The 27,621-nt window shown below is 35.5% G+C and overlaps 1 protein-coding gene across 4 annotated transcripts in view; it reads left to right on the plus strand.

Moving 5' to 3' along the window:
* Positions 1 to 27,621, plus strand: part of HERC2 (HECT and RLD domain containing E3 ubiquitin protein ligase 2) — a 103,115-nt gene that overhangs the window by 49,943 nt on the left and 25,551 nt on the right. For 3 of the 4 annotated variants that reach the window (XM_048963836.1, XM_048963855.1, XM_048963845.1), the window contains exons 39-73: positions 625 to 809; positions 1,200 to 1,347; positions 1,440 to 1,636; positions 1,881 to 2,111; positions 2,709 to 2,844; positions 3,389 to 3,532; positions 5,276 to 5,418; positions 5,632 to 5,899; positions 6,033 to 6,175; positions 7,091 to 7,189; positions 7,280 to 7,448; positions 7,562 to 7,687; positions 8,462 to 8,570; positions 8,709 to 8,848; positions 9,838 to 10,028; positions 10,862 to 10,967; positions 11,139 to 11,230; positions 11,808 to 11,983; positions 12,473 to 12,584; positions 14,153 to 14,234; positions 14,354 to 14,497; positions 15,006 to 15,096; positions 16,157 to 16,334; positions 16,739 to 16,820; positions 16,907 to 17,078; positions 18,787 to 18,931; positions 19,284 to 19,509; positions 20,628 to 20,799; positions 21,346 to 21,532; positions 22,293 to 22,433; positions 22,803 to 22,994; positions 24,386 to 24,539; positions 25,274 to 25,381; positions 26,518 to 26,649; positions 27,447 to 27,605. In XM_048963836.1, coding sequence (XP_048819793.1) covers positions 625 to 809; positions 1,200 to 1,347; positions 1,440 to 1,636; positions 1,881 to 2,111; positions 2,709 to 2,844; positions 3,389 to 3,532; positions 5,276 to 5,418; positions 5,632 to 5,899; positions 6,033 to 6,175; positions 7,091 to 7,189; positions 7,280 to 7,448; positions 7,562 to 7,687; positions 8,462 to 8,570; positions 8,709 to 8,848; positions 9,838 to 10,028; positions 10,862 to 10,967; positions 11,139 to 11,230; positions 11,808 to 11,983; positions 12,473 to 12,584; positions 14,153 to 14,234; positions 14,354 to 14,497; positions 15,006 to 15,096; positions 16,157 to 16,334; positions 16,739 to 16,820; positions 16,907 to 17,078; positions 18,787 to 18,931; positions 19,284 to 19,509; positions 20,628 to 20,799; positions 21,346 to 21,532; positions 22,293 to 22,433; positions 22,803 to 22,994; positions 24,386 to 24,539; positions 25,274 to 25,381; positions 26,518 to 26,649; positions 27,447 to 27,605 — 5,280 coding nt within the window. The remainder of the gene's footprint in view (positions 1 to 624; positions 810 to 1,199; positions 1,348 to 1,439; positions 1,637 to 1,880; positions 2,112 to 2,708; positions 2,845 to 3,388; positions 3,533 to 5,275; positions 5,419 to 5,631; positions 5,900 to 6,032; positions 6,176 to 7,090; positions 7,190 to 7,279; positions 7,449 to 7,561; positions 7,688 to 8,461; positions 8,571 to 8,708; positions 8,849 to 9,837; positions 10,029 to 10,861; positions 10,968 to 11,138; positions 11,231 to 11,807; positions 11,984 to 12,472; positions 12,585 to 14,152; positions 14,235 to 14,353; positions 14,498 to 15,005; positions 15,097 to 16,156; positions 16,335 to 16,738; positions 16,821 to 16,906; positions 17,079 to 18,786; positions 18,932 to 19,283; positions 19,510 to 20,627; positions 20,800 to 21,345; positions 21,533 to 22,292; positions 22,434 to 22,802; positions 22,995 to 24,385; positions 24,540 to 25,273; positions 25,382 to 26,517; positions 26,650 to 27,446; positions 27,606 to 27,621) is intronic. The other variant, XM_048963865.1, reaches the window with a different exon arrangement.

The following is a 27,621-nucleotide window of genomic DNA, read 5'->3' on the forward strand; positions in this document are numbered from 1 at the left end:
AAGGCTTGTGAAGGGAGAATATGCCTACGAGGAGACAGTGAAGGAACTGCCTGTTTAGTCTGGGGAAAAAGAGGCTGAAGGGAGACTTTATTACTCTCTTCCAATATCTGAAAGGTGCTTACAGTGAGGGCAAAGTTGGTCTCTTCTCACTGGTGACAGGACGAGAGGAAATGGCCTCAAGTTGCACCAGGGTAAGTTTAGGTTGGATATCAGGAAACACTTCTGTACAGAAAGGGTTGTGAAGCACTGGAATTGGCTCCCCAGGAAGGTGGGGGAGTCACCATCCCTGGATGTGTTTAAAATCCGTTTGGATGTGGTGCTCAGGGACGTGATTTAGTGGAGGGTTGTTGGAGTCAGGGTAGTATGGTGAGGTTGTGGTTGGACTTGATGAACTTTGAGTTTTTTTCCAACCTGAGCTGTTCTATGATTCTGTGATTAAGGAAGCTAGTTACAGGCTCTAGAACTTAAGTTAATAGTTATAAGAATGGTTTTATATGTTCTGTGTTATAATTTGTCAAATAAAATCCACACAAGAAACTGAAGCTGAACTCCAGCCCAGTAGTATATACAGAATTACGTAGCTGACGGAAAAGTTAACTGTTACGTATGTCTATCTATTTTTAGCTTCCTTGCCAAATAAATTGGTTTATAAAGAGCAACACAGGAGCTGGTGCACATTGGGTTTCATTCGAAGTATAGCACTCATGCCTCAGATGTGCAGCACTCTAAGTACATCTCAGTGGATAACATTGCTAATGAAAATTGTTGAGGGGCATGAATCTTTCACTGCTGCTTCACTACAAAGACAGGTAACGTGTGCATTTCAAAATTACTTTGGTTTGTCTTTAGAGATGAAAACAGAATGAAAACAAAACCAACAAGATGTGAAATGTGCCTATGTATTTTAGTGTTATGTCACTTAAGTTTTTCCTACTGCGTGTTTTTGTACACTAAATATTGCAGAGGCGTTGGATTCACTTAAAATGTGACAATAAAACATATCTTAGCATATTCCTTAGCAAGCCAAACAGGAATCAGAGAGCTACTGATTTGCTATAGCCAGAAAGAAATGAGTGTGATGGAAGATACTACAGAGGGAGGTTAACTTGATAAATATTCTTCTTTGACACTTAATGTTTGAGAATTTCCATGATACTTGATAACTGACTGGAATAATGCTAATTTTGTTCTCATTTTAGATTCTTGCTGTGCATTTATTGAAAGCAGTACTTCCGTCCTGGGATAAAAATGAAAGGTCAAGAGACATGAAATTTCTTGTGGAAAAACTGTTTGGTTTTTTAGGCAGCCTGCTTAGTACTTGTTCTTCAGATATCCCACTGCTCAGAGGTAGAGGAGTTTTTCTCCAGTGGCTTATTTTTACGTATGGAAAATGTGTGCTTTAAACTGATAACTGTTGTCTGATTACTTTTTCTTTTCAGAATCTACTCTGAGAAGGAGAAAAGCCAGACCCCAAGCATCTCTAACTGCAACTCATAGTAGTACTTTAGCAGAAGAGATAGTGGCACTGCTGAGGACACTCCATTCGCTAAGCCAGTGGAATGGACTCATAAACAAGTACATCAACTCTCAGCTAACCTCCATCACCCACATCTTTGCAGGAAAACAGTCAGAAGGGGTAGTTTCCACGTTTTAAAATAAGCTCATTTTTATAGCAATGTTTATTTTGAAATGATAAATATTAAATGTAAACAATATAAATGTAAACAATATTAAGCTTAATTTTGAAACCATTTTTTATATTTATAAACGTATGTGTTTGTGTTGTAATTTTTAAATTGAAGTACGTATAATTATCTTTTATTTTAAAGCAGATGAAAGTATGTTTTCTCCCTACAGTTAATTTTACTGTTCTTTGGTAGGCCGTTTTGGATGACTACTTTCCTGACACTGAGAATCCAGAGGTGGGAGGCCTAATGGCAGTGCTAGCTGTGATTGGTGGCATAGACAGTCGCTTGAGGCTGGGCGGTCAGGTGGTTCATGATGAATTTGGAGAAGGCACGGTGACGCGCATCACTCCCAAAGGGAAAATCACTGTGCAGTTCTACGACATGCGAACATGTAGAGTGTGCCCTCTGAATCAACTAAAACCAGTACGTTTGTTTTCTTTGGGCTTCAATACAGGGAAGGGTGTGTTTTTGTGAAATTAGGGAAATAAGGCGCTGTTATGATGCAGAGAAAATACTAGTTCTTGGTTGAGTAAATACTTTGACATTCAAGACTTACAGTGCTCTGAATGCTAAACTAAGATCATTTTTTGGGGAGGTGAGGAGAAGGGATTCAAGTCCTTGACTTGAGGTAAAATCTCAAATCCCGACAATTTGATACACGGATCTTGTGTGAGAAAAGCTTGTTTGTTTTCTTCATTTGCTAACTAGTGTCGAATCTCTTAGGTGTTTTCACTTGAATCTTAATCTCAAATTGGTTAGTATGGATTTAGTGAATGCACAACCAAAGTAAGTGTATAGTAAACTTCAGGGACTGCAGTTCTTCCTTGCTTTAGCTGTGTTTCCAATACAAGCTTAGGAGTTTGGTAAGGAATATAAATCTTCTCCAGTTCTTCCTGGGGAAGAGCAATAGTACAGATGTTACTTCTTCCTTTTCCTTAGTCAACAAAAATTTGAACTTGTGAATGACTTTGTAAAATACTTATTCGTTTTTTGTTTTTGTCTGGTTCTTCCTCTGCCCAGCTTCCAGTTGTGGCTTTTAATGTAAACAACTTGCCTTTCACTGAACCCATGCTATCCATTTGGGCTCAACTAGTAAATCTGGCTGGAAGTAAAATAGAAAAACACAGAATGAAGTCTCCCCATCAAGGTCTTTCAGGTACAGTTATTTTTGTTGTTGTTGTTTTAAAGGGCTAGATATTCTCTGGGGAAAATACTGGAAACAGCTAGTGTACATAAGAAAAAGGATTTTCTGGAACTTTACCTTGTTTCCTAATCAACGTTAGATAATATGTACTTAGGAGACAATATAGCTGGGGAAGAGTTGTCCTTCATCATGAGTGGGATACTGTTTTTACTTTGAGAAAATGTAAATGTGGCTTAGGGCTGGGCTTGTTCTGTTGAATTCTTATAAATACTGTTGTATGTATATGACAACTACTCATATATATGAGTATCATATATTAGCTGCATGGTTGTCTGAGGTGTGGAAAAAAAAAAGTGGTATTTTTGTCACAAGTCATAGAATATATACAGACTTGTTATTTAGGTTCAAACTAACATATATTCGATAGCATTTCATAAGCTTTCACAAAGAGTTAAGATGTGAACTGATTTCTTTGCCTTGAGGTTGTATGAATACCACCTGAATTCTGTAATAGAAAATATTTATAGTGCTAGTGACTGCTTAATGTTTCTCGTAGGTCAAGTGGATTTGGATCTGCTGAGATGCCAGCAATTAAAGCTGTACATTCTGAAAGCAGGCCGAGCTCTGCTGTCTCACCAGGATACATTAAGGCAGATCTTATCTCAGCCAGCTGTTCAGGAGAGTGCATTAAATCCTGGAGGTATTCTGAAATGCAACTTGAGTGTGTCACTGTTTAGAAGTTAGAACATATTACTATGACCCTGGCTAATTGCAGTTAGAGCTTAGAAATTAGGTTTGCCTTCTAAAGATCAAAAATTGAAGGTTAAAATTCAGGAGTGCTTTAACTTTGTTTATTAAAAGCTGCTGCAGAAGAAGCAACATCTGTGTGGTTCTAAGTGATATGACAGCAATTTGATTTATTACTGTAAATGGATTGATACCATTAATCCATTATGATTATAAGAGTTACAGTGATCAGTTTACCACTTAAATTTCTAAGTCCTAATATAAATCGAAGTTTAACTCATAAACAAACATAGTTGTAAAGATTATTTCTGAAGATTAAGAAAATGTTCAGAGGCATCCCTTTCATCACAGAGAGATCACTGCTGCACAGCCTTCTGCTTCAGCAAGGACAGCTCAAATTAAGCTTTCTCTGATATTGAACTGTATTCTTGGATTGTGATCATGACTGTGAGCACCCACCTGGTGTTCTGTTATTAGTGAGCTGTCCAGTGTAGGGAGAGATTACATTGTGGCCTTCATGTTGTATGTTGTATTCATAAGCCTGCTTAAGAATTCAGGAATGCAGGAATCAAGTGTCTCTGTCACAAAAGCACTTTAAATTTTCAGCTTATCTTTTGAAGAATAAATGAGTCAAGTTTTTTGAAACTGAAACATTTGAGTTAGCAGGATTTGTAGATCTTCTATAATTACAAAGCTTAAAGTATGAGATCTACTATAGCCATTCCTTGGTTTTCAGATGTTTTGTGGTTTCCAGTGCAACAAGAACCAAGGTATAATATGTCTAGCAGAATCTCAGGAGGACTTCAAGGAACTGAAGTTTTAATGTAATGTAAAACAATGTAATAATGATAAGCATGTACTATCTCTAATGAACTAATGAATATATGTTGAATTTAATTATGTATTTCTGATTTTATTTTCAATCATCAAATTTTAAATCAGCAAGAATAGCTTTTTTTTTTTTTTCCTCTGGGGATGGAGTGTTACTTCTACCATCATTTTTCTAGGAAGGAGAAAAAACCTGCAACAATATTAAGTGCATGAAGCTCTATTATTGTTCCAAATATTTTATCATCCTCTTATTAGAATTAAATGAGTGAGAATACTTTTCTGTGATATCCACAGCAAAGATCTAGGAAACATGAATATTTATGCTAAGAAGAAAATAATATCAAATATGAAAGTTGGAGAATTGTAGAATTGTGAAGCAGTTGATTCAAAATGGTGTATTCTTTTGAAGGAACAGTAAATACTGATTGGGATTGTTTCACACTAGGTGTAATAGAGAGGGAAATGACTCAGTCTAGGAGGAAGATACTATGGTTATTGGATCAGTTTGAGAAGGAAATGGGTAGTTCTTCACAAAGCAGTTCATTGTGGACTTCTATATAATAAAGTTATTGTAAAAAGGTCTTAAATTACTCTTAAATTACTTGTGCACTTTCACCATCTAATGAGCAGTTTCTATAAGGCATGTGCTAGTGAATTTTTGTAAACCTAGTGTTTAGCATTCACAAATGTCTCATTTGCTTTTTGTATGGAAGTTGTGGTACACATTTAATCTTAAATGTATCTTTCCTATGGGGAACTGTTGTAGAAGTAACAATATGTTTTATCTATTGATAGGCCCCCAAATAAGTCCCCTGGTTGTTTTATACTACATGCTTATTGTTTAAAATATTATTTTCGTTTCAAGAGGATGGAGCAGTTGCCTCTCCTGACATAGGAGATATGTCTCCTGAAGGACCTCAGCCTCCCATGATTCTTTTGCAACAACTTTTAACAGCAGCTACACAACCATCACCTGTGAAAGCAATATTTGACAAACAAGAACTTGAGGTAGAGTCTTTGTTTTCTGCTAATAAATAATTTAGTAAATAGCCCTTTCTAATTCAGGTTCCATTTAAAACTTGTTAAGCTATGGTTTTTAAAAAAGAAAAAGTGATACCAAACTTTTTTGTTAAATAACCATTAAGTTCAGTCTTGCACGCACATCCTGTACTGAATATGCTTGTTTTATTTGGACTGGTGTCTTTTGGTGTTCTCATTTAGGCTGCTGCTTTAGCAGTGTGCCAGTATCTGGCAGTAGAGTCTACTCATCCTTCAACTCCGGTGTTTGAAGACTGTAGCTCTAGTGAGGCTACGACACCTGTGACTGTACAGCACATCCGACCCACGAAAGTGAAAAAACGCAAACAATCTCCAATTCCACCTCTCCCCATTGTAGTACAACTTATGGAAATGGGATTTCCTAGGAAAAACATTGAATTTGCACTAAAATCTCTGTCTGGAACCTCTGGAAGTGCTTCTGGATTACCAGGTATTTTGTTCAGGTGACATTATAGAGAGAATGAAATTTTGCAGATTAAAATGCTATGTAAAATGGATCAACTTGGATGCTATTCTAAGAATGCTAGAGAATGCCTCAGTAAGAATGTGCTTTTATGTGTTAGGAGTGGAAGCTCTCGTTGGCTGGTTGTTAGATCACCCTGATGTTCAGATTACTGATCTCTCTGATGCTGACACTGTCTCTGATGAGTATTCAGATGAAGAAATAACAGAGGAGGTGGAAGAGGCTGAAGCTGCTTGTCCTGTGGTAAGTATCATTTTCATAAAAGCTAAGTCATGCTAACTGACTGCACATTTTGTAATTCTTTTCTCTCTGTACTCGGTTGGAGTTCAGAAACGTTGTGCTTCTCCAGGCTTTCAAGACCATGTTGGCCACGTGCTTCTAGGGGATTGTGTAAATTAATTAAGGAATAATCTGTAAATGTTTATGTAAGAGAAACACAGAAGGGGGGAGTGGAATTGCAGGTGTTTCTTTCACTATGGGTAACTGTATGTATATCTGATAGTTCTCAGTTTTAGGTAATCTGGTCTGTGCAGTGGAGTAATATTTGTCAAGGACTTCTTTTTGTTTATTTTTAACTTCCTTTGGCTGAAAAATAAAAAGTGAAACTTGCTGGTTCCAAAGTGTGACTAAAGAATTAATGAATGAAAGGCAAAAAAAATACCAATAAAATAACATACTTTTTCTTCACGAGGGCGTTTTTCAGACATTGGCCATTAAATAGCTTCCATGACAGAAAGATAGAGATGTCTTTTTCACCCACTGTTCTCTTTTTTCCTGTGCAAACACACAGCCTAAGGAATGTAATACGAGTGTATGTATACAAGGCTAAGTAGATTACTCACAATTCCTCTCTGCACTAGTTTTCTTTGGTAGACAGTTCTCACACAAGCAATGTATAGATTGTTTCACACATTCTGAAAATCTGCAGCTATATTCTTTGGCAAGTTGTTCTGGAAACTAAGCTTTAAAGTAGAACATGAATGGTAGCCCTGAGGAGGGTTGATGTGAAGATTTTTCTTGTTCTGGCTTTATCACTTGATTATTATATATATTTTTTTGTTGTTGTTGGATTGTCTTAATTTTTCTGCTATTTATTTGAATTGATAGCAAACAGATTTTGTGACTGATACACGTTTGTGTTGGATTTTTTTTTTTCAGTCCAGTGGTGCTGTTGTAACAGAGAGCCAGACATACAAGAAACGAGCTGATTTCCTGAGTAATGATGATTATGCTGTATATGTGAGAGAGAATATTCAGGTAAGCATGGAGATGAAAGCTGTAGGGAAAACTTAATCCTTTTTTCACTGCACTGCAGAGCTATGGCATTTTGTTGTTCTTTTTTTGTAGGTGGGGATGATGGTTAGGTGCTGCAGAACCTATGAGGAAGTTTGTGAAGGAGATGTAGGCAAAGTTATTAAACTGGATCGAGATGGATTGCATGACCTCAATGTACAGTGTGATTGGCAGCAAAAGGGTGGTACTTACTGGGTCAGATATATCCACGTTGAGCTTTTAGGTAAGATCACTGTTAACTTCTTTTTATCAAAAAACTGGCATGCTATACAAAGGGAGATTGGTTTTGGAGGGTGGAAAGAACACTTATCTTGTATTTATTCTTGCTACTGCTAGGTTTCCCGCCACAGAGTTCTGCCTCTCATATCAAGATAGGTGACAAAGTGCGAGTGAAAACCTCGGTTACTACGCCCAAATACAAATGGGGATCAGTTACTCACCGAAGTGTGGGAGTTGTCAAAGGTAATGCGTGTGCAAAATGGGTCATGGGTAATAAAACGGGAAACCACAGAGACTTTCTGCAGTGTTTAAGGAGAGAATTTTATAGACATGCACTAATGTGGGATGTTGCTTGATGATGAGACAACAGAATATATTTGACGTCAGTGATAAATTCAGAGATGCATACTCTGTGAATGCCCCTTTTTGAGTTCTTCTTGAGATCTTTAAGAATCTGCAGCTTCCTGCACATTCCTAATTCTATTTATATTTTGTCTGGATGAGCCACAAATGTAACTAGTGTCTAAAAAGTTTATGCGACTTGAAGACTTCATATGAAAGTGCATAATGCTAATGGCAGCCTGTAAGTGAAATAGAAATTATCCATAGGGCCTCAGTAATTTTTTTAAGAGATTTTGGTCATTCTATTTGTGCTTAGAAGAACTCTCTTCCTTTGGAATTCAGTCAAGAAATTTAAATACATTTTTTCTGTATTCTGTTTAAATATATATTCTATTTATATCATATATATTAAGTAACTGTATGTAACTAAAGATTTTTTTATATATTATATGTATTGATATAAACAAATAAAAGGTTTTTCTTGCCTCTCTTCTTTCTCTCTGCCCTTACCCAGGGTGTCTGATCAAGTCAATATATAGCTCCATTAAAATAAAAGATTCCTTATGAAAGTAACTTTTTTTTTTTTTTATCTGTTTGACTGTGGTGCTGGACACTTTCTGTTTGATTTCAGAGTGATTTGTAACACATAGTATTTTCTGTATGCTTTTGCAACAGCTTTTAGTGCCAATGGAAAAGATGTTATCGTAGACTTCCCTCAGCAATCTCACTGGACTGGCTTATTGTCAGAAATGGAACTGGTCCCCAGCATTCATCCTGGAGTAACGTGAGTGATGAATTAGTCTATATAGTTTATCCATTGGCCTTACTACCTTGATTCCGTTATCTTGACTGATGGCACAATTAACTTCTACAATGGAAACTGCTCAAAGTTTATATACTTTTTGTTCTTTCGTGAAATCAGGTGTGATGGCTGTCAGATGTTTCCTATCAATGGGCCTAGATTCAAATGCAGAAACTGTGATGATTTTGACTTTTGTGAAACCTGTTTTAAAACCAGGAAACATAACACCCGGCATACTTTTGGCAGAATAAACGAACCAGGTAAGTTTCAGAATCCAAGTGTTTCATAGATACATTTAAAATACAATGAATACAATGTTTTAAAATAGCAGTTTTGAATTACAGCTTCTTATCATAATAAATGTGTTTAGACAACAGAATGTTTTTAACATATCACTGTGATGTTACAATTGCACATGCTGAACTACACCAAAATGTCAATGATTAAGCATTCTTTGTAGTGTTAAATAAGCTAAAAAAATATGGCTACATGGCAATAACTCTGTCAGAACTGAAGAGAAAAATAGTAGAATCAGCCTTTTCAGTTTAAACATAGGGGAATGAATCCTCAGGACAACAGGTGCAACCCTGAAATACCTAACATTCATTCTTTGACTCTGTAACAGAAGCTATAAACATCAGTGCAAGGGACATAGAAGTAAATTTTTGCAGGGAAGAAAAATATGGCTCACTAACCTTCCTTATTCCTTAATAACCTTCAGAATCTTTTTTGAGTGGTTAAGATAGCTATGTCTATTGTCCTATAAGGGATTTCTATTGAGAGTTGGCTATATAGTTTTCTGTACACCAGCAGAGAACATGAATTCATATGTTGTGGGCCTGTTTTTTCAACTGTATGTATGCATGGCCATAAATTTTGATTTATATTTCAAAATGACGGAATATCTTTATGATTTTAGTAATCACTCTTAGTAATTCCTAAAGATATTATACTAATTTTCCATAATTTTGTAATACTTATTTATTTTTTTTTACTGAATCATGCTTGGTTTACAAATCAATCATAAGAACAAAAAATATGACAACACAACCACAGATGACAGGCATGAAAATGTGTATTCAAATGAAGTACTTGCATCTCGTTTTAAAAAGCAATCAATTTCAAGCTCAGCTGGCATTCTTACATTTTCTACCTTGACACTATAAGTCTGAAGTCTTTGATTTCTTCCATTTCCTTTCACACTGTTACAGGTTTAATAAAACAAATTTTCTTTCATTTAACAATGCAGGTCAGTCTCCAGTGTTCTGTGGGCGTTCTGGAAAGCAGCTGAAGAGACGACATAGTAGCCAGAGGGGAATGTTACTGGATGATTGGTCAAGGATAGTGAAGAATCTGAATGTCTCTTCCTCTGTGAATCAGGCTTCACGTCTTATTGATGGCAGTGAGCAGTGCTGGCAGTCTTCTGGCTCACAAGGAAAGGTAACCTGAAATTGTAACGTCTTTATTTTGGCATATCTTTTCATAGGGATAACTACTTACCTCACTTTGCTAATGTTTTTGTTATTTCAAGTAAGAGAGTAAGTAATAAAAACAGGCATCTGAAGTACAACTGTTTCTTCATAATGTCTATTTTTTAATCTATGCATCATCATTATTTCTTGGAAATTGTAAGGAAAACTTATGATAATTTATTATTTTTTTTTGGAACACGGAGTGATTATTTTATTCTGTGGTTGGCCATAGGCAATTTCAACAGCCTGTTCAGTGTAGTAACTGATGACAATTCTTAGCAATCATTGTGTACGTTTTACTCAAGTGAGTTTGTTGTTCTTATTAAATACAGCTGTTTCTGACTATTTCTCTCTTGTTCTCCTTCATCTCTTCTTATTGGCCCATAGAACTGCTTGGTGGCCGGTGTAGGCACTGGGATTTGCAGCTAGGCTTCTCTCCAGTGTGTTTTGGTGCTCTCTTGGTAGCTATGCTGAAAATATCCCCAAGTATCCTTCCTTCAGTTTGTGGGTTCTCACTAACCAGTCAGAGATTTACGTTGTGTTCCATTGTTTTGACCCTCAAGAGCAATGTGCTTTTCTCAGTCTTCTCAGCAGTGTTGCTCTTGAATGAAATCAATTACTTGCTGCAGATGTTTCTTTTGTATTAAGAGCTAGACTGGCCAGATTTCCACCCTTGTAGATGTTTTTTATACTACCTAAGAATGTTTATCATTCTTTATTGAAAAACAGTATGTGTATTCTTATTAATCATAAAATGGTCCTAAGAATACTATCTGAAAATGAAATTATTTCTTACTCTAGCACTGGATACGCTTGGAGATTTTTCCAGATGTTCTTGTTCACAGACTAAAGATGGTAGTGGATCCTGCAGACAGCAGCTACATGCCCTCTTTAGTCGTAGTTTCAGGTATGTGAATGTTCTCTGAGAAGCTGGAAAAATACTTTCTTTTTAATGCCCAGCAGCTTCTATTTTATCTAGTTTAGTTTAATATCCATTTATCTATTTCATATGTGTAGTGTCTGTTCCCGACACAAATTGTGTTTTACTGTGTCTTTCTTTCAATGCTTTTTTCACTAGGAGGCAGTTCCTTAAATAACCTTATAGAGCTGAAGACAATCAACATAAATCCTACAGACACCACAGTGCCTCTTCTCAGTGATTGTACAGAAGTAAGTGAAGTTTCTGTAAGGAGAATTATTTTTGTATGTAAACTGAAAATTATTTTGTTGCAACAGATGGATCAAAAGCACTATTGTGATTATTAAAGCGTGGTATCTTGCTTTTCCTGCATATTAGAAGCATTTCTGGCAGTTGTAAATTTAATTGATGAGTTTTACTGTAAATCGCAGTGCAACTCTATAATATCTTTTAGCAGTCAATATATTTTAGTTTTTGTTTCTGATGTAATTCAATACACCTTTGAGCCAAGGTGGCATTCCAGTAAACATAAATCTGGGGTTCATTTTAGTGGGTGAAAAAGCTCATTTCAGATAGTAATTCTGAATGTTTTCAGTAACAGCAAGAAGGAATATGTACTGAATTTTCAGGAGATTTAAAGTGAAATCGTTCTCAAATTTATGAGGCCAAATGTTTATCTTAAAGTATACAGTTCTGAAAAGCAAAATATTTGAATTTGCTGATTAATTTTGTTACGGTGATGAAGTCGAGCAAAAGTTGAGGATCTTTCCTGTCTATTGTGAACATGCAGAGAACCCAAAAGATGGCGATCTAGTTTTTTCTTCTTAGTATCACAGGTATATTGAGATTGCAATCAAGCAGTGCAGAAGCTCTGGAATCGATTGCAAAATACATGGCCTCAGCATACTGGGACGTATACGTGCAGAGGATGAGGATTTGGCAGCCGTCCCTTTCCTTGCTTCTGATAACGAGGAAGAGGATGATGACAAAGCTAATACTGGGAGGTAGGTAACTGCAGGTGGAAAGAAGTTGGCAAAGAGACTTAGTTCCTATATATTCTATTCAGAAGATTAATTGTGAGGAGTGCAACTTAATTCGGTTGAATGTAAAGAGAAATATACGTGTCACAACTGTGGGTAGCTCATTTGTTGATAAATACTTGAAAATTACCAACTGGTAAGTTGGTAGCATTTTGTACGGTTCCTTTTGATTTCTGAAAATGAAAATTTCCTATGTTTGTACTTAAAATGTAGTGAATATATATATATATATATATATATATATATATATATATATATTTACCACTGCTCAGGAGAAGAAAGATATTTTGTGTAGTTTTATGTTTTTACTTTTCATTGATACCACTCAATTGTGATGACTTCATTTGGATATTGAAACCATTCAGAAATGTAAAATAAGTAGATAAAATAAAAATATGGTTGTGCTGTAGTATATAGGTTGCTAAACTGACTTTTTTCCCTAAATACACTCAGTCTTGTTAGAAAGAAGGCAGCTGGGCTGGAATCAGCAGCTACAATAAGAACCAAAGTTTTTGTCTGGGGACTGAATGACAAAGATCAGCTGGGAGGACTAAAAGGTTCCAAGGTATGTTTGTGGTTTAAATATTTTTAGTATAAAACACAGGCAGCTAAAAATAAAATGTGCAAGCCTCACACAACTCAAATTAAATTCCAATTTAATCAGAATTTTAAAGTTTATTTTATGGCTTTTTGATGTTTAGACATGTGCTGGCTGGAAAAGCTGGGGCAAATTTGCATTTTGGCTGTTTCCCTGAAATGTAGTATATTTTTTTTTTTTTTTTTTTTTTTTTTTTTTTAGCAGGCACTGAATTACTTACTTTACAACTAATTTTTTTAAAAATCTGTATCACTCTCTATACTTTGTTCTTTTAAAGTTTTTTTGCATGTGTAAAATGTAGATAGCAGTGAACTTTTCTATTACCTGTAAATGGAGCTAGTTCAGTAATAATAAAAAAAATTCAAATTAATGCTGTCTTATTAGTGTAACTTTAAGTGCATTTTAACTGAAATTTCAGGCCAGTATGCAACTGCTTATATATAATTTTTGATATGATGCAAGATGGGAGAGATGCTAAACGCATGAATTTATGCTGTAAATAATGTGAATTGTTGCTCCAATCATCCTGACTTCCTTTGACTGAAGTGTTTGTCTCCCTGTAGAAAAGGGAGTTAAATAGGACAGTTAAATTGAAGATGTGAGGGAAGAAAAAAATAAAATGCATGTATAAATATGAATGAAATCTATGAAGATTAAGCTAAGCTTCTTTAGGTGGAAAAAATGCTTTTATGAACTTCAACACTTTATTTTGAGTTCTTAGTAAGTATTATTATTAAAAGTTACATAAATTGATTAATTAGGATAGTAATTTCAATGCTAGTTTACAAATGTCCTACAAAAACTTTTTTACTCATATACTGCAGTGAAATAGTCTGTTGTAAATGTTTCAGCTGCTTAAAAATAACTGAATGTTTGCCTCTCTTATAAAAGAGAATAAACCAGGTTTTCATGTGTGTTGATTTAAGACTCTTGTGAAGGGTGCATTGGTGTCTTTTTTAATACATATCTAAAATCTGCTTGATTAAAGACTATTTTGTAGTAACGAGGAAAATAGGTTGCATGTGTTTTTTTTTCCTTCTCAAATTGGTCTATAATCCTGATTGCTAAAGCATTTTGCTACTGAAAAAATGTACGTGTGTTGTGATTTAAACTGTGTTGGTTAACACTTTCAGTTAGGTTAGTTTTGCTGTTACGCTTTTCTTCAGAACTGAGTTGTTTTTTCCTCAAGAAAATAACTATACTAAAAAGAAAATGATTGTTTTTATCCCATTTCATTTTCTCTCAGAGTTTATCATGGTTTCTGCATTATATACCTTTTCTTGGTTCCTGTCTTTTGTGTGATCTGTATTAATGGTATCTGCAAAGTGTTCAAATAATATGAGGAGTTTTCATGTATAATATGGTTGGACCGTAGGACTAGATGATCTTGTAAGTCATTTCCAACCTTGTGATTCTGTGATTCTATGATAATAAAAGTGATAAATGTCAGAGTTTTATCACTTCAGAATACCTCTTTTCTATAATGTATACAACTGCAAAATATATTGGAATGATTTTTTTCCTCTCTACTCTAGATAAAGGTTCCTTCATTTTCTGAAACCCTGTCTGCGTTGAATGTTGTACAAGTGGCTGGAGGATCCAAAAGCCTTTTTGCAGGTAATACAAGTTTAAAGTATGTATCATTATTTAAGGGCAGAAATAAATTTCCATTTGAGAAACATTGATGGCATTACAAACTATTTTTGGTTTTTTTTTTTTTCCCCCCCCACTTTTAGTGACTGTAGAGGGTAAGGTATATGCTTGTGGAGAAGCCACAAATGGAAGGTTGGGTTTAGGAATATCCAGTGGGACTGTGCCTATTCCCCGCCAGATCACAGCTCTCAGTAACTACGTTGTAAAGAAGGTGGCTGTTCACTCAGGTCTGTTGTTATTCTTACTTATATAACTGGAACGTTAAGCTTAAAAATAGAAATTGTTTTGTAGTTTCTTTAGTGCTGTAATGCACCAGAATATTTGATTTTTTTAAAGTTATTTTTTAGTAAGTACAGGTTGTTTAATTCTGTGTAAGATATTAAATTCTATGAATTTAGACCATACCTAGTTTCTTAACTACTGGAGAACTTATAGTAGACTCCTAAGGAAGTATTTTCATGTTTTAAATATTGTTAAATAGTGGTTTGTTTGCTGATTTCCTTGCAGCATTGACAATAGCAAATTAAGTTGTTATTTCTATTTTTAATGTGCCAGGAAGCCTATAGTCACAAACATTTTGTTTTAAATTAAAACACGTTGAAGCTTTTAAGAATGCAACTAACTGTATCCACTTATGCAACTACATCGTAAACACAAAGCAATGTCAAATCTCTGAGATTTTTGCTAGACCTTCTCTACCTGCTTGAACACTTAAATTTGAGTTTATACTTTCAGGTGGCCGACATGCTATGGCGTTAACTGTAGATGGAAAGATATTTTCGTGGGGTGAAGGAGATGATGGTAAACTTGGTCACTTCAGTCGAATGTAAGGATACCAGTTTTATCTGGCTTGTAGTAAGAGAAGATTTGCTTATAGCTGTGCTGTGACATGCAGTACCACTACTGACAATGGCAGAATTTTTAACAGAAATAAAACGTCTGTGTTCTGAAAAGACTTTTTTTTCAGCAGTGTATGTCAACAGTGCAGCAATTGGTAGCAGTTTCCGTAGAATTCTTTCTTAGTTTTTTTTAATGTTACTGATGGAATAATATAGTTCTGGAGTTTGAGTTTTCTGTTACTGTTGTGAGTTTTACTGAGCTACCTTGACATGTAAAACTGTATTGATTTTACACTCCTGAGCACTAACAGCTCCTACTGCAACTCTGCAAGTTTTTTTGTAGCCTGTTCTTTGACCAGAATTCACAAATTTGACATCTAGAAATAAATCCAGTATTTCAGTCTTCCATGTGACAATGGTGAGGAAAAAATTAAATGTGTCAGAATTTTTCTTCATATGCAACATAGAACAAAGTTTTGGAACAAAAAGAATAGACGTGGCCTGTGGTGAGGGGGGAATCTTTGTTTATTGCTCTGGTATATTCCAAAAAGCTGCTCAGAATACATAGAAAGTTACAGTGTCCAACTCAGTGTTTGTAGATGTGACAATAAATAAATATTCCAAATTGTCATTGTCAAACCTATGAAAAGTGCAGTTTAGAGCAGTGTTATTATTTTATTGTTCAAATGTCTTGCATTTTTTGTAACATCTTAAAAGGGAAACTTGAAATTCTTGCTGTAGGCATTTCATGGGAGAATTTCACAGTCTTTCACAGAAGCCATATATATGTTTATAAAACATTAATAGTGACTCTTATACAATCTTATGCAACAGTATTAGCAAAAGTACACTGAAATACATTAAGATATGTTTAACTGGTATAAATTTAAAACTCGTGGTAATAAGGAATTAATATCGGAATCATGAGTTGCATCTTATCTTTAGATTACTGTTAATTTTAAGTACAAAAATTTTTGAATTGTAGAACTTAATGTACTGTACAACTCTTCAAAAAATGATTATATATTGTTTATTTACTCTCTTTAGGAATTGTGATAAACCCAGACTGATAGAAGCTCTGAAAACCAAACGTATCCGTGATATTGCTTGTGGCAGCTCCCACAGTGCTGCCATTACCTCTAGTGGTGAACTGTATACGTGGGGTCTTGGAGAATATGGAAGGTTAGGACATGGAGATAATACTACGCAGCTGAAGCCGAAGATGGTAAAATAATGTTTCTCATCTCTGATGAAATGTGAATGTGCTCATTTAGTAAATTGTAAAATAAAGGTAAAGCAAATCCAAAACCATAAATGCAGTACGATAATATTGTTTTGGAGTGATCTGATTGGGCTTTGGTACACCTACCTCTGATGTGCTAAGTATTTCAGGAGGGCTGAAAAGATGCAGTCTCTCTTGCATTCAGAGCAGCTAGTGCTGTTTTGAAATACTGTTTTGAACTTACATGTCATGCATCTGTTCTGACACACAGCTGTCACTGAGCAGTGTTGGATCTTGAGTGAGCAGGACTTGATAACCTGAACGTCAAGTGTAACAGCTTGAAAATGTTTGTAAAGTTTTAAAAACATAATTAATGTATTTGAAACATCTCTTTCTCTCTTTTGCAGGTTAAAGTGCTCCTTGGACACAGAGTAATTCAGGTTGCTTGTGGAAGCAGAGATGCTCAGACTCTTGCTTTGACAGATGAAGGTAGGAATATCTTTATCCAGAAGCTGGATATCTGGCACGTGGGAATACTGTGATCATTGTTTGACCTACAGTTTGGTGTTTGTTAGGTTTGGTGTTTTCTTGGGGTGATGGTGATTTTGGAAAACTGGGCCGAGGAGGAAGTGAAGGATGCAACATTCCTCAGAACATTGAAAGACTAAATGGCCAAGGCGTTTGTCAGATTGAGTGTGGTGCACAGTTCTCGTTGGCATTGACCAAGTCAGGAGTGGTATGGACCTGGTATGTGAAATTTGCCAGAAAATATTAATAAAGCAATTGCTAAGTATGTGTTGTATTTACTGCTATTTGATTGCCTTAACCCCATCTGTACTTCATCTGTGTGATGACTTTGTCTTTTAAATAGGAAGCTCTTTGAGAAAAGCTGTGATCTGTTCAGTTGCTCACTGTGTCTTGTATACTGTGCCTACATACTGAATTATGTGCTGTACTCTGCTAGAATTCCTGAGTCTCACTGAACATTTTCTCTCTTGAAAGTAATGAAGCATGCAAAAGAATGTTAAATTAAGACTTTGGAGCAGAGTTGGGAAAAAAAGAGAACATGGGAATCATAGCCTGCAGTTAAAACAGAGATTGGTGGAGTCAGGAAGTAACAAGAATGAAGAGTTACAAGAGTAAGCAAGTGCAGAACAGATTGCCTTGAAAACATGCAGGACACTGCAGAGTTCATTGCTGCTGGGAAAGCCACGGAGTTATCAATAGTGACTTTTTTATTTTTCCTCTTTGTTTCTGCTTTTATTTTGAGCACAAGCCTCACTTTTTAAGTTTATAAATCTTTCTGTAAAATTTGTCAATTTCTGTAATGCAAATCAATTTCAGATCTCTACAGCTCAAGGTCTTACCCCATCTTTGAGTATAAATGTATCTGTTTGACACATATAAAACCTAGGATGATGTAAAATTTTTGTTGTTGTTACATAATTTGTCGCCAATTGATGAATAATATAGAGAAATCCACAAAACTTATATTTTTAAAACTTACTTCTCTTACTAGAAGGGAGAAAAGCTTTTAGTAGTTCTCATTCATCGCCGGCCACTAGAAACTAGATTTGTCTCTCTCTTTTTCCCCTCTGAGTTCTTGTGGTGATGAAAGGAGTAAGAGGAAGGGGAATTTGGCAATCTTCAAGAATGTTTTGCAAAATTCTTGCATAATTTCATGACATTACAGGATGGCAAGGAGATTTTATTTTTTTCTTCTGTGTCACCTGTGCACGTCTGCACCTTATGATGGCTGAGATGCTTCTTAAGTTTTATCTTAACAAATTCGTACTGATTTGAGAGAAAAACTGTAACTTCTGTATTACATCTTTAGGTAGGCAGTGGCACTATGTGACACATTCACTTCCAGCATGAACTATTTTTTTTTTTTTAGAAATTGGTTCTGGTGAGCTGCAGAGATGAGTAAATGGTTACTAAAAACACAATGAAGAAATATTGATCTTTTTCCTCTTCACTCACAGGCATTTTAAGGTGTCTACATTAGTTTTTCCTCTATGGCATATTTTTAGTGTGCTTTGTTTTCTTTATGACAATTTTATAAGATTAGATTATGATAAATTGAGACCCTATACTGAGGCTTGCAACAGTTTGAAGAAGCTCAATTCTGTATACACAGTAGTTCTCATATTTTTTTTCAAGTGAGTGAACTTGGTAAAGGATCTGTTATTTTTAGGTTTATCCTTATTAGTATAAGTAGGTCCAAAAAGAATAACAATCAGTTTTGTAGGTGTCTATAATTTCAGTGTATCTGCAGCAGATGAAATTCCATGTAACTGCAGATGTATGAAAAGTCATAAATGATGCCTGTTCTAGACTGAGGTGAAATGTAGTGGCGTCATAGAATTGCAGTTATCCTTTGTTTATTCAATTTTGAATTGTGTGAGCACTATAATTGTCCTGAATTTTGCTTTTATTTTTGTGTCTGTTTTAGGGGTAAGGGAGATTACTTCAGGCTGGGCCATGGCACTGATGTACATGTGCGAAAGCCTCAAGTAGTGGAGGGTCTGAGGGGCAAAAAGATCGTGCATGTGGCAGTAGGTGCCCTCCACTGTCTAGCAGTTACTGACACTGGACAGGTATGTTACTTATCACCTTCCTTTCCCCTGTTTCCTCCATCCATAAAGAAACAAAATCTGAAGTAATTACTATGAAATTGATTCTTTCAATTTAGTTGTTCACTTTGAACATTGTATAATTGATCAGCTGATGATTTATAAATCTACAGTGATTTAGGAATCACCTAATAAAGGGTTACCTTGTTTTTTTTAACATATGACAACACTTGCATTATTTAAAAATAAAGTAATAGGTTCTATAAAATATTCTGCATTATTAATACAGATCGCTCAGATTTTTCTGTAGAGTTGTAAGGAAAAGAAATGAGGCAATCATTGAGGTGAATTAATGAACTGAAATGTCTTCTGGCAGGTTTACGCTTGGGGTGACAATGACCATGGGCAACAAGGGAATGGAACTACTACAGTCAATAGAAAGCCCACTCTTGTCCAAGGCTTGGAAGGCCAGAAAATCACCCGGGTTGCTTGTGGATCTTCCCACAGTGTAGCATGGACAACAGTGGATGTAGCTACACCATCTGTTCACGAGCCAGTACTTTTTCAGACAGCGAGGGACCCTTTAGGTGCTTCTTATCTTGGTTGGTAGACATCATCTTATGCTTTTTTTTAATGCCAGAGTAGAGTTAGGTGTGTGCGTAGTTTGGCAGTTGATAGAAGAGTACGAAAAGAACACTGTCTAAAGAAAACTAAAAGTCAGCAAAGAAGCAAAAGATCAAAAAGCATCCAATATGAGGAACACCCCCATCTAAATAAAACAAAGCCTCTTCCTGAAAATGGGGATTTATAAAGGGCTTGTTCAAAAGTAAAGTGTAACATACTTGATCGAATACTGCAAAGTCTTTGTCTTTTAATGTAGAGTATAGCTTTGTAGACATGGTAAATGGATGCTACTGTAACACTGGCCTTGTTACATGTCATGTCTTTGCTGTAGTTTTTACACTACTGCTATTTTTTGTTTAAAAGTTCCAAACATTTTGCTAATTGCTTTCTTTGAAAACTGAGTAAAGAGAGTAAGAAATATTATATTATTATTTTAAATATTATATTATAGATATATAATATAGATATAGAAATATTATATTATATTATATTATAAAGAGAGTAAGAAACATAATATATATAATATATAATATATATATCTATAATATATATTATATATATATATAAATATAATATTTATTTAGTATTTTTAGGATACCTAATTAATATTAATGTTGTTTGAAAAATTTCTGTTTAAGTAAAATTTGTTTTAAATGCCAATCACTAAAATATTTATATGTTATCCCATTCTTCATGAATAAGTGAAAAGGTAGAACACTGTTTTATGAAGGCATTTGCTGAAAAAGCTTCAGTATTGATTCCAGTATTGTAACTGTAGAACTGCAGTTTAAAAATGTCCTTTAGGCTTAGATTTACAGCCACTTTATTGTGTATATAACAGAGCACTGGCACTGCATTCTCAGAGAGGCACCTCCTGAAAGCTGCCTTGATGTGTGCCTGGGTGCCCTGTTCTGGGAGGCTCTGGTGGAGCAGGGATGGAAGCAGATGGACCAAGAAGTGCTTTCCAATGTCAGCTATCTTATGATTCTGTGATCTGTAATGATCTACCAAGAAATGAGATTAAGTTCCGATTATGTAGTACACTTTTAGTAAAACAGAAACAATTGCTTTCTCTTTTTCCCCCCCCTTACTTCAGGTGTTCCTTCAGATGCAGATTCTTCTGCTGCCAGTAACAAGATTAGCGGCGCAAATAGTTTGAAGCCAAATCGCCCTTCCCTTGCTAAGATTCTCCTGTCGCTTGATGGGAATGTTGCCAAACAGCAGGCATTATCTCATATTCTGATGGCACTGCAAATCATGTATGCCAGGTAGGTGTTCAAGTATTCCTTTGTTTTAAAGAGCAATACATGTCATACTGTACCATGTTTCGCTGTCTCTTGAGTCAGCTGTAAATGGTTTTATGATTTGGACTTCTCAGGATAGGGCCAAGCTTCACTTAATTTTTCTTTTGATATTCATATTAGATTTCTTTAGAATAGGAAGCTTTCACTAGCTGGGGAAAAACGTTTATTCAGGCATGCTCAAGTACGCTGTGTAATAGGGGTATAAATGTCACGACAGGTGAAGTGGAAGAAGCAGCAGGGAACAGGGTTGAAAGAATAATAAAATTTTACCGTTCCTCGTTGATAGAGAACAGAATATTGCTGTTAAAATTTGTTTAGAGGAGAGCTCATGTAAAATAGTATGGCCTTAAGACACAATATTTAAGCATTTAACTTTGAGAATGGAGCTAAACTCTGCCTGTGGAAACCTTTGCTTATTTTATTAAGCCAAGCTAGTGCCATTTTTTCTTCTTCTAAGTTCAACAAAGGAGTATAATTAGGCTTATATGAATCTGTCCTAAATGATTTCAGGGATGCAGTTGTTGGAGCACTGATGCCTGCAAGTATGATTGCACCAGTAGAATGTCCCTCTTCATCACCAGCCCCCCCATCAGATGCTACTTCTACAGGAAGCCCTGCAAGTGGAGATGAATGCATGCTTGTAGGAGATATAGAAGAGAGGCTGAGCCCAAACCCGTGGCAGGACAGGAGAGGGGAGGTAGTGTCTAATGAATTTTTTTCAACATTGTTTAAGAGTAAAGCTAGAACTGTATAGTATTTAGTTTGATGGTAAAGTAGCAGAGATTAAACAGTTGTTCTCATCCTCTAATTTATGGAGTGGATGCTTTATGTATGTCACATTTGGAAATACAAATTTTTCTGGAATCAACTTTGAACTTTCAGCATGCAGTATGTCATAAAAATGCAATTATGATTTATAGTAGCATTTTAAAGTTAGTTTTAAAATGTTTATTATTTGATCAGATAGCAAAGTAATTTTGCAAGACTGATTAAAAATCTGGATTAAAAGACTATTCAGCAATTATTTAATGAAATATCATTGTAAACTTATGTTAACTAAGGTAGACAGAAGAGCGTAAATGGGTTTCCACTCTCTTGATTCTGAACTGCTAGTAGAACCATAAAGAAGAAAGGCTTGCTGCTGAAGATTTTTTCCTTCATAGACTACTAATTTGACATGTATTTATGGGGTTGTCTTCTGCTTTGCAGTCTCCACTGCAGACACTGATGTTTTACTGTGTATGTTTTGTAGTATGTGGATGTCATTGCTGACTTATCATGTTAGAAACATAAAATAGGAGCTAGAAAAACAGGGAATGAAACTGTTGTATCTAAATTTATGACTGTTTTTGAATTGCTGCTGTCTTTGAACACAAACCCTTCTGAAAAATAAATACACTCCTAAAGGATTTGTTACACTCATTGCAGCCTTTGTTACTTTTGTTCGTGTTGGCTAGGTTGTTTCTTCAGAAGATGCTGTGACGCCATCTGCCGTAACTCCCTCAGCTGCTGCTGCCTCTTCCCGTCCTTTCATTCCAGTCACAGATGATCCTGGAGCTGCCAGCATCATTGCAGAAACCATGACAAAAACCAAAGAAGTAATGTTGTTAATGCCTTCCTTAAAACTTAAGTCCTTATAGTGCTGTTATTGAACAGTTCTGCTGTTTTAGATCATTTGAAGTTACTCTATAAGTGATTGCATTTGTAAAGTACATTCAGAGACTGGGTGATTACTGCTACTTCTTTTTTTTCTTTTTTTCTGAAGCTGAAGGAATTTAATTTTGGAAAGCTTTTTCACTTGAGAAACTGGTTTAACAGTAGGTAAATTCTGAGGCCACGTAGTCCCAGAATTGCGAATTATGTCTTAAACTACTTTCAAACTTCTTCAGACAAGTTAATACATTTGTATTCAATGAGATTCCTATTTCATCTTCCCTGTCTAAATCTTTCTGCAATTTGTTTTGTAGGATGTAGAAAGCCAAAGTAAAGTGTCTGGCCCAGAACCTCAGTACTTGGATGAGTTTACTAGCCTATTGGTCCCAGATGACACGCGAGTCATGGTTGACCTGCTAAAGCTTGCTGTGTCCAACCGAGCAGGTGAAAAGGGAAGAGATGTTCTCTCAGCTGTTCTGTCTGGTATGGGCACAGCTTACCCACAGGTCAGATTTTGTTATCTTGCATTTTTGACTATGTCCTTTATGTTTTTAGCTTACTGGAATATTTTCATTTATTTGTGGTATAATTTGATGTACTGGGAAGATTAGTAAGCATGAAAATTACAGTTGAACTTAATGAATCTGAACCTTAATGACTGTAATGGAGATGCTTCATGAATATATTTATTTGAAACAAGTGTAAATATGTCTGATATTTATGCCATAATATGCATATATAATTTCATATATAAATCATATATGTGATTTATCATTCTGGCAAAGCAAGAAACTGAATCAAAGAAGTTAAGAAGTTAAGAAATATTTGCAAAATGTTCATGGGTGTGTGTTTTCCTTGCATAACTAACAAACTGTGAATGAATGTTGTAATACTGGCTACCAAAAGCTATACAACAGAATATGACAATCATAACTGTTGCATATAATATCTTATGGGAATGAACTGAATGTTGTTTAATGTTTGTTTAATATTTTTTTAATGAGTAATAATGCATTTGCTTTACGATGCTGATATAACATATTTCACTTATGGCTCTGCACTGCTTAAAGTCTGCTTTGAAACATTGGAAGTGATTATGCAAAGCTCTTGTTTGTATTTCTTTTTTTCACTAATCAAAAAGATAAATAATGACTTTGCTAAGAATTCTGAGTTTTTTTTCAATTAATGATATAAATGACAAGACAGCTGTACTTTAAAAAATGAAATCTTAGGGTGTATCTGTTATATTAAATCAGGATTGGGAGAGGCCACTCTAACAGATGCTGTAAGAGTAACAAAGTGGTATTTCGGTACCTATTAAACATCTTTTTTTCAAATCTTTAAATTCCTTGTGATGATCATATGGTCATTGATATATTGATATATGTATATCAATGACCATATGTATATCAGTGATATTCTATTCTGGATTTGAGATGTAGTCATATCCCTCCTACTCCAATTAAATACATGCATTTACATATCATTTTTTTGAATTGTTCAGGTGTTAACAAGTAAATTAAAAATTTCTTCTCCCTACTCAGTCAGAATTCTTGTTTGAAACTGCTCTTCAGAAATTAGTATAGTTGGAGTTTTCTCTCTAAACAATGCATTTTAATGTTGCGCATTGGTTATATACTTACATATTTCACTACTGGTTTATGTTTACAATTCAGTTTTTCTGCAATGGAAATCATCAGTTGCTTTGGCATTTACTTAATTTTTTTCATATTCTGAATGAATGTGATAGTTTAGGAATCAGAATACATGGGGTTTCTTTTGTTTGTTTGTTTTTTTAAGTGAGAAAGAATGATAGTTGGCTCAGAGTTCCTGGACTAACCATGCACTGCTTTCATAAGCTTGATTCTTAGGTGTGTGACTGTTTTTCTTGATTTAGGTTGCTGATATGTTGTTGGAGCTGTGTGTTACTGAGTTAGAAGATGTGGCAACTGACTCACAGAGTGGCCGCCTCTCTTCGCAGCCAGTTGTGGTAGAAAGCAGCCATCCATATACTGATGATACATCATCTAGTGGCACAGTTAAAATACCAGGTATAGGATTCCTAGAGTTATATTACTAAAACTCAGGTACTTACAAGCCTGCATATGTAAATTTTTTTTCTCAGCTTACAAAAACATGTATTGAACTTTTAAGGTCATATTATCTGTTCTATTGCTGTAATAAAATGTTTCTTAAAACACTTGTATACTGCATGAACATCTCAGTCATGTGAAATGCACATTTACCCAAGTTTGGGTCCTGTGACTGAATTCCGTACACTGTTTCTCTGCAGCTATGTATTACTGCTGTTTTCTGTTCATTTATGAAGCTGAGAATGACTGCAGTCATTTTCAGGGTCAGTAATTGAACGCTCATCATGTAGCCTTAATCATTAGCAGATACTTTTTTCCTTCTGTGCTGTATTTTCATCTAGTTCTTCCTCCAGTGCTGATACTTAAACTCTCTGTTGCCTTTACCTTTTGATATTTGTCTTAACTGTAAATAAGTATTTTTTTGCTATGGCAACTTCAATTGGGAATGTTCTGAACATAGTCTCCTGTATGCTAGCTCCGATTCACGTGAGCTGCCTGTAATGTAGGTCTTTCAAAGAGAAGTTAGAAACAGTTTGTCATTAAACCAAAGCAAGTTCACATTTCTATTTTTATTAATAGCACTATGGCTTCCAAACAATTGCATTTGATTTCATGTGGATTTCGAAAGTACTGCGTTTGCTTGTGGGATTGATTGCTCTGTAGAAGTGTGTAAATTCTTTGTTGCTGTTTAGGTGCTGAGGGACTGAGAGTAGAATTTGATCGCCAGTGTTCTACAGAGCGGCGTCATGATCCACTCACCATCATGGATGGTGTCAACAGAATTGTTTCCGTCCGATCAGGTGCTTTTCAAAAGTGTCTTGTGTGATTTACTGTTAAACATTGAATAAATGTGCCACTGTGACATAGTCCTTGTGAGCGATGTGCCATTAAAAAGGAGGAAAACGTATAAGCTGATGTCCCATTTTAAATCGAAAAGGAAAGATGATCTGTATGCAGACATACAAGAATGAACTTGAATATTTGAATTCATAGACTCTCAGATGTATATGTTGTTATATTTTTCCTAAAAGCAGTTGGAATGTAAAAAAAAAAAAAAAAAAATTCTTGCGCTCACAGCCCATGTATGATTTTCTGCATAATCAAAGTTGAACAAATTGAAAAACAATTGGAAGAGGATACTTTTTTTTGCTACCCTTTGAGTTTTTCAAGTAATAGTTGCAGGAATTTGAGCTTTTATTTTATTTTATTTTATTTTTACAGTCAAGACAAATGTTCTTCTTCTGTTGAATGCCCAAAATAGAATCTAGGCTCTGTCTTTCTGTTTTCTGCTCTGGTCTATGTACCTTACTCTACGTGAAATCTCCACATCTTTTATTCCATTGTCTATAATTTCATTTTTAAGCGCTGTTGCCTTTCTGTAGATGATAGAGGAGTATTTGAGATCTCATCAAATCTTAACCCTTTCCATCTGCGACATCGTGCAAGAATCTAAGTATACCACCCATACTTAATGTTTTTCAGCACTTAATGTGACACACTATAATGTGAGCTTTTACTGTGAACGACTTTTTCCCCAACCTGTTTCAGATGCACATCTTCATGTGCTTTATTATTGAGCTGTTTTTGATTGGAAAAAGACCTAGAGCTTAATGCTTCAATATATTTTTGTAATATGAAAAGATAATTTGAGGACAGGACAGTGGGATTGTAGTAAGAGCTCAATTGTCTTCTGAAAGTGGTATGAAAAGCACTGAAGACATACAATAGAAGTGGTAATTGAACTGTTTAAGAATTATGTTTTGGTTATGTAACATCATTATAGGTATGTACATGTGCTCCACATGCACTTTTCTTTTGGAATATGTTTATGTGATATTTGTGATATTAAAATAACCGTAGAGAGAAGTTATTGCTGAGTAGATTGGATCGGCTTGGTCAGCGTACGTGAACATGTTCATATTACTTACTGTAACAGGTCGTGAGTGGTCAGATTGGTCTAGTGAGTTGCGAATTCCAGGGGATGAACTAAAGTGGAAGTTCATCAGTGATGGCTCTGTAAATGGATGGGGATGGCGATTCACTGTTTATCCTATCATGCCAGCTGCAGGTAAAGTAATATATCTCATTTATAGAAGGGTGAGAGTGTATTTGCCAATGCAATTTAAATATTTACATGCCAAAGGTTAATTGTTCATTTGTATTCATACTAAGAAAATGTTTTCTTTCATACATAGCAAGCATTTTCAACAGAGGCTTGAGAGGTGCACATAGGGGAGAGAAAAATGTTTTGTAGTTGCTCTCGTTTGTCTATCTGTGAAGGGAGGTTACTTCATGTGAGAGAGAGAGAGAGAGAGAGAGAGAGAGAGAGAGATACACACACACACACACACACACACACACACGTATTTTCCCTAATGAATCCATGGTATTAGGTTAATTACATGGTGACTGGTGTGACTCGAGGGTACGGCTTAAAGCAAGAGGCAGAGTTAGTTCAGATTGGGTATTAGGGAGCAGTTCTTCACTGAGGTGAGAGTGGTCAAGCACTTTAACTGGCTTCTCAGGGAAGTGGTCATGACCCTAAATGTTTTGGTGTTCATGAAGTATTAGAATAATACTCTTAGATGGATTGTTTAAGTCCTAAGCTCCCCTGTGTGGAGTTGGGAGTTGTCTTCAATGATCCTTGTTTGGATCCATTATAAACCCAATATTGTATGTAATTGTATGTAATGAAAATGGCTCTTTCTTCCAGTTCCTTCAAAGGGAGGTGGAATGAACCAACTCGGATATAGACTGTAGACTGCTGTGTTTGTTCAGCAGATCCTGCTCTTATTTCTGTTCTAATTTGAGTAAAAGGGCATAAATTGTCAAATCTTCTTTACCTTTTCTTTTTATTTCTTTCAGGTCCCAAAGATCTTCTCTCAGATCGTTGCATTCTTTCATGTCCCTCAATGGATTTGGTTACGTGTTTGCTGGATTTTCGCTTAAATTTTGCTTCCAACAGGAGTATAGTTCCTCGCTTGGCAGCTTCTCTTGCAGCTTGTGCTCAACTGAGTGCCTTAGGTAGGTGTAAGTCCCA

This window comes from Lagopus muta, chromosome 1 (genome assembly GCF_023343835.1).
Source record: "Lagopus muta isolate bLagMut1 chromosome 1, bLagMut1 primary, whole genome shotgun sequence".
In the NCBI taxonomy this organism is placed as follows: domain Eukaryota; kingdom Metazoa; phylum Chordata; class Aves; order Galliformes; family Phasianidae; genus Lagopus; species Lagopus muta.